At 34.0% G+C, this 7,410-nt stretch overlaps 1 protein-coding gene across 1 annotated transcript; it reads right to left on the bottom strand.

The window, feature by feature from the left end:
• Window positions 1-654: 654 nt before the first annotated feature.
• Window positions 655-7,194, bottom strand: LOC145013077 (putative metal-nicotianamine transporter YSL7). Its single transcript, XM_078971881.1, has 6 exons — window positions 6,426-7,194; window positions 3,016-3,179; window positions 2,756-2,853; window positions 2,548-2,682; window positions 2,171-2,360; window positions 655-1,932 (listed from the first exon to the last, which is right to left on the bottom strand). The coding sequence occupies exons 1-6, from the start codon at window positions 6,820-6,822 to the stop codon at window positions 826-828; spliced, it is 2,091 nt and encodes a 696-aa protein (XP_078828007.1). The 5' UTR covers window positions 6,823-7,194; the 3' UTR covers window positions 655-825.
• Between the last annotated feature and the right edge of the window lie 216 nt (window positions 7,195-7,410).

Genomic DNA, 7,410 nt, shown 5'->3' with positions numbered 1-7,410 from the left:
TATGATAACATTCATTAAAACGCTAATACGGTTATACGTACATTTATATATTCGTGGTTCAGTAGAAGATTGTTAGATAATTATGGGACCACTTCATATATATGTAATGTTATCATTAAATCCAATTATTATGGTAAAAATATAAATTGTTGATAGACTGATTTATAGAATATTACTTATCTTATGAGTTGAGTTCCCGGTTTAACTCAAGATCCCTTCCATCTCTCACGTTAAGATATATATCTCAATCTATATATACATGTGACGATAAGCAGATCAAGACACACATAACTAGTTATACCCTTATTATATATGGTGTTTCTTATTTTTTATTTTCTAGTAGGTCGAGGAAGGAGTGGATTGGTAGTAAGAGTCCTTTGCAACTTTGATATCATATCAGGTTTAGAATATTTTCCCAGTCTTTGCATTAACGATTGAATAAAACATAGTGCAGATTACAATGGGCCAAGTGTAGGACTAGGCTATATACAAACAACGTAACTGGAATACAAGTATACAACTTTATAAGATTTATATTCTTTGTAGAAACATTTATTTTAGTAAGTCGTCGTGTACTAAAATGAATGCTCCGGAAAGTATAGTCCCGAAATACCATTGTAAACAACAAAAACCCAACCACTCGACTCCGAATCATGACTAAAAATGAAACTTTTATTACTGAACACATTTCAATATTCAATAACATCGAGCTCACGAATCCAAATTCAAACATATATAAAGCTAAAAAAAAAAAAAAAAGACACACGATCATTTTCCAAACAACATTTTTACAATTGTATAACCTAAAATATTCGTAAAAACAATCTACGGATTTAAAAAATTATCAACTTTAATATTACTCGATCTCGAAAGAAACTTCATGCAAATCGGAGGATTAACACCCGCCAAAGCAAGAATCGAACTCGGGAGCGTCCAAATCCCATCACCACAAATCAACCCCGAAGCCACCGCGGGCCCGAACGCGTCCGCCTTCGCCTTATTAACCCTCGACCAAATATACAAAATCAAACTCCCAACACACATATCAATCGCGAAATACCCTCCGATATAGAACGGAATCGCCATCGCCATCGGAATCGGAATAAACCTCGCCCAATTATTCCCGACGGAATCACGGATTCCGTTCACGAAAATCGCAAACGCAAAGAAGATATAACAAAGCGTAAGGCACCGAGACGGTAACGCCGAAAACCCTTCGACTCCGAGGATCGCCATGTTTCGGTAAACCAACGCGTACGGCGCAGGGTACTCGGAACCGGGGATTCCGAGGTCGTCAAACGCTTTGTAGAAAAGCCAAAACACACATGGGGAAATGACGCACCCCATCGCGGTCCCAACCACTTGGGACACAAACATGGACCGGGGCGACGCCAGTGTCATGTACCCGGTCTTGAAGTCCTGCGTTAAATCCGACGCGGTGGCGACAATATTCATCATGACACCGCAAGCGGCTAACCCCGCTAGAACCCCGCCGTTCTCGCCGCCGACCCATGCACCGATTACGAAAATCGCGAGCTTTCCGTAGGTTGAAGCTAACGACCAATCGGTGAGGCCGCATCCGTAGGCATTGCAGAAGGCTAACGCGGGGGCGAAAATGTAAATTGTGGCGATGTAGTACCATTTGAGTTGGTGGAAGATGTGGGGGAGAGTGGCGGCGGAGACGATGGCGATGGTGAAGTAGCCGGTGATGGCGATCCATACTGGGATTTGGTCTTTGAGGAATAATCGAGCGCGTTTTTGGTCGTCGTATGATAGGGAAGGGAGGTCCGGGGGAGAGTTGCCGGTTATAGGGGTGTTGGGGTTGAATCTATGGTCTTTGAATTGGTGGTATAATCCGTATAATGTGTGGCCGAGGACTTTTACAAAGTTGTAGAGCCCGTCTCCGAGGATCATAGCTATACCGATGAATACCTGCAATTACGTAATAAAAATAGAAACAGAAACAGGTTATACTGTGTTTGACGTTGAGATGGACACAATAGGACGAAAATGTAATTTTGAGTTTTGACCTACCCAAAGAGGTGGGGTAGACAAAATAGGGTTAGAACGTTTTTTTTTTTTTTTTTGATAAATTGTGGACTGGTTGTGTCATGTCATGTCATGTACAGTGTACGGATGCAGTGTAAAGTCTTGGAGTTGAGAAGTTTACCCGGTAACCTTGAAGGCCGTGTAGACTGCTTGACTTGAGATCTGCGGGGTACCAATCACCTTTTTTTTCATTTATGAGTGGCCACATTATACCCCATGAAAGGATTGATCCAACTAGTAACGATACGTTGATTAAATAAGGGCAAATCATGCCCACACCAACGTAAGTTGCTGAAAAGTCGAAATAAAACCTGGTTTTGATAGAAAAAGAAAATTGTTCACAAGAATATTTGGATGTAATAAAAGCTTATAACTAAGATTATAATAACAAATACTTTCTAGATTTTTAGAAAATAAAACTGTAATTCAGTTAAAATCATGAATTTTAACTGAAAGTACGTTGCTATTTGGTGCATTTAACGATAAAAAGACACATACTTATTTTCATAGGCCTTAAGACCAAATGTTGGGAAGCTTGAAAATCCACATCCATCTCCACCAGTGAAGAACCATTGAAAGAAGCCCCATAAGAAACTAAAGGAGAAGAATTTACCTAAAGCTCTCACTTGTTTCCTGTAGTAATTAATTAAAATAATTAAAGTTAAAAAAAAATTACAAATTAAAGAAAAAGTGATTGTGGTTTTACTTGGCCAGCTTGGCACCCTGGGGAGTGTGGAAACTGTTGATAAGGTGAGCTGTTGCTGTTCCACTTGGGTAAATCAGTTTGAAATCAATAATCATTATCTACAACACAACGAAATTAACAAAAAAATTATATTATTAACTAAGGGAAATTTATTAAATGTACACAACATATGTAAATCCACATTGGAATTAAAATTCTCAGTGTAGATGCTCAGACAGATAGACAGATAGACTGACAGGGTTATTAATTATTAAAAGTACCTTGCGAAGAGGGACAACGGAAAAGAGGCCAAGGAAGCTAACAACGAAGAGAAATGTAATCATCCAAACAAGAGAAGGGTTCTTGGTGTTTTGTTCAGCGTTTGCTTCGTGTGATTGTTTGGCAATAATTTCACTCATGCCAAACAAGTAACTACCAAATCCTCCTAAAAAAAACCATCAATTGTAGTGAGATAAATCCATATATACTTAATATAAACAAAACGCCAAAACCACAAACATTCAGGGTATTTTTTAGTGAGTTTTACTACAGTAATAAGGTTTTATTTTGATTCGTTTACGTTGCATAAGTTGTGATTCGTATGATTTACATAAACTTGTATGGATAAAGTTTGTAATTTTTAGAAAGATGGAAGAAGGTACTAGGCAGGATAGTGACATAAAATATCTTTAAAAAAGGTAAAGATTGCATAGACGATAGATATGTACGGATTTATTATTGCCAAAAGTTATCTTTGTTCTAGGAAAGGTATAAACTTTTATAGAAATTTAAATATTCTTCTACTTTTTCTTACTACTATATATCCTTCTATCCATATAAAAGTGGATTAAATTATTATTAATTTCATTAAATGTGTTATTAAGTATGACACGTGTTAGCATTTGATAGGGTAAGAGGATGATTAGGAACTTTTATAAGTGTTTAAATTTGGATACAATTTTCTCCTAACAATGAAACATCTAGATGTTAGACAAGAAGCAAAATTGTTTCTATGTTATTATTGATTATTAAAAGTATTTGCTATTTTGCTATTTCTTATATTTGATTCAATGTTTGTGTGTGAAATGTGAATGTTTGACGTGAATGAGATGTATGACTTATGAGCATGTTCACGGATTTCAATTGCCAGCTCGGGATTTCGATATATAACTCATTCATGTGGCCCACATGAAAACCCCCCTACCACCTTACTTTAATTATACGTGACTTTTTTTTTTTTTTTTTTTTTTTTTTTTATTTTTTTATTTGTATAGATTACGACCTTCAACCACAAAAGTAAAAAAATGAACTTTTATTTCAGCTTTTTTTAAAAAAAATCAATCTTTATCCGATTAGCATCCACAATTAGATTTTTTTCTTTTATAGTTTTTCCATTCAAAAAAACTGATGACAAATGAAATTTTGATAAAAATATATATTGTACCATTTTATATGTCATAACATGTCATATCACGTCCAAATTGTGTTTATTTTCATTGACAAAAACTAGAATATAGTTGTTAACTGAATAGGATATTTTATATGTATATTTACCGTTATTTAAAAAACTATCACAATCAAATTAAATTCGAGCTCGTTGACTTGTTTGTAGTTAATAATTAAGTAATACTATTTTTTTTACCATCACATCTTCTTTAAGATGAAATAAATTATGATAGTTTAATATTTTTATTAAAATAATAAGAAAAAACAATAGAGCGTGGGTGAGATCCACTATCCAGTGGACTTGTAGACTCATAAAAAGTCAATTAGATGATGGAATCTGGTCCATTTGATCAATATTTCAATATCCTCCTCTATTCACGCCTATTTTAGTGCCACACCCGTTACTTTCACGTTATGTTTTAATACGAGGGTCATTTCGTGTGTCGCTCATATTACAAGGACTAAATGGAAAAATAGGAATATAATTTTTATTCATCTATTTATATAATGTGTTGGCTTTCCATTTTCCACTTAGATATATTTATTGGAATAAGAATCAAATATATACGGATAAAACAAAATGCTGTAATTAGAACAAATGAATAATAATAATATAATAATGATTGAATTATTACATAGATTCAGATTTCATAATTTAAAAACAAATCCATAAAAGTAGTATTATAAACTAAAAATCACTTGACTTGATTGGGTTCGCATTATACGCAAACCATCTATGTCAATTTGCTTTTTATTTATACCTTCGAATAAAAGTTGACGCAATACATCATTGAACTAAAATGGAACACGACAATCATGAAAATTGAAAAGGAGGGAAAAAGAAAAAGATAAATATATTTATTTAAAATTTCTTGTAATTAGTTTTCGTAAAAACTTAGGACAAATGTAATGTAATATAAGACTACATTTACGAGCAACCGCTTACAACTCAGTTTATGTTAAATATTAATTTTTTATTCATCCGATCAATTTTATTTATTTATCATTTATGAACCACCAAAAACATATTTATTTATATATAAGCTTCATAAATATATAGAATTACATTTACGAACCACCACCATTTATAACACGACACGTGTTCGGTTATTGGATGCGATTTGGGATTGGCAGCCAACCTCAACTTGCATTAGGTTCTATCTCTATTTTCTATGGTGATCTTGTATATATTTTTTTTAATTTTTATTTTTATTTTGTACTAAAAAATTATACGGATGATTGGTTGTAAAAGACTATGGATAAACATGGACAACTTTCTTATGTTTTAGGAAAAAATATATAAAAAAAATTATATTTTAGTTAATTTTTTGTTTGACTATTTTGTTTCAGTTTCCAATAAAGCACCTAAGTTTGATATTTTGTTTCTATGTAAACCATGTTAATATGATCTACTATAGTCTATAGCACCTTAAAATGGTCATAATAGACAATCTGTATTATTTATCACAATTTATCAAAATTTAGATATTTATATCTAATTGGGTCCCATGAGGCCATAACTTATTTATTACAGACCTTTGGACTATACGTTATGTCAAGCTATGACTTCTTTTAATAGAAAGTTAAATCGCAATGAATGACGTCGTATTTTCGTCCTCCCGATAACCACGGAGATATACAAATTTATTAAATTAGATATAGTTTTTTATTTTATACAAATTGTTCAATTTGTTATTTATTTCATACTCAAATTCTTAACAATATACTTGAATTTTAATTGGGTGAATTAACTACGCACTTTGTTTATGTTTAATTATCAATAATAATGATTTTTTAAAACTATATGATATATCTGAGGTAAGATCGAAATATATAATTTTATTATTGAAGGTGTTTGACTCTTGAAGTGGGATTAATAATATCTTTGTTTATAAAATAATAATGTTTTTTTTATCAAATTAAAATAAATGCGCTAAATTATACAGCTATATTTCCACCTACTAAGTACTTAATCAAATAAAAAATTACTCAATAACATAATATAGAGAAACAAAGCACAACCACTATTAATTTTATATATTTGCAAGCAACCAAAGTAGAAATTGATTCTTGTCTAAATATTTGATGATTTCATACTCATAGTCATCGATGTTGTTAGGACTTTTTGTAGATTTGAGATTTTTGTAATGCAAATTCGAGAATCACACAGACGTGTAAAGAACTAATTCAACTCTGTGTTTGTGTGTGTGTGATCGAGTAATAGGGAGGAATCAATTGGACTTACCGGAGAAAGCAATGCCGGAGGTAGCAACGACGCATGTCTGAATCACAGTGTTCTCTTGCCTGGTGAAAGGCTGCTTCAACAAACCAGATTTATCAAGGAATTTCGTCCAAGTCTTCACGAAGAAAAACCCTAACAGTCCGGCGGAGACGTTGAGAGAAGGAATGATTCCGGTGGTAAGATTGAGCTTCATAACGATGAAAGTGAACAGAATCCCCAAAATAAAACTCACGACGAAAGCCCGAAGTGTAAGCTGGTTCTGCCATGACGGAACCTTCTTGCTCTCGAATATCCTCTCAACCGATTCCAACTCCGCCGCGTCCGTGCTTCTCTTCTCTCCGTTTCCGTTCTGCTGATCATCTTCTCGTGAAATGTTTGAAGAAGTTCGTTCCATCGCCATAACCGATTGTTGAGTTCTGAATTCTGAAATTGATGAATCTAGAGCTGAAATTGAAGTTCTGAAGTGTGGAATTCGGGGCTAATTAATGGTTTTGCGGCTCTGATTCTCTGTTTTGTTACTGGGGGCCATTTGAATCGGTGGGAAGGGGAGGGGATAGTCGTTGTATTGGCCTCGATGTGATAAAAGTAGTAAAATATTGAATGCTTTTGTCAGAGTGTTTGTTTGGATTTATATAGCGGGAGGGGTAAGGAGACTGGATCGGAATTGGGGAGGAGACACTGGAATCGGATGTCAATGGAGGGAATGGAATCCGCTTAACAGTGACAGCAGGAAGGTTGTGGGAATGTGTGAAACCATTGAATATTCGGATGTGGTTGGATGCCCCGAGTTTGTTTATTTATTATAGTAAATAGAAATTGTTCTCTCTTCTTAAGAGGGGGATGCAAATGTGTTCGTTAACTCTAGGTTTGGTTTTGTGGACTATTTGGTTTACCATGTTATTGTTTTGGGTTGCTATTGTTTTGGGTTTATATGACTAACTTCTAATTATACCGTCATATCAAAAACTATTATATGTGATCAAAGTCA

This window comes from Lactuca saligna, chromosome 8 (genome assembly GCF_052625555.1).
Source record: "Lactuca saligna cultivar CGN05327 chromosome 8, ASM5262555v1, whole genome shotgun sequence".
NCBI lineage: Eukaryota > Viridiplantae > Streptophyta > Magnoliopsida > Asterales > Asteraceae > Lactuca > Lactuca saligna.
This window is presented reverse-complemented; position numbering and strand designations above follow the sequence as displayed.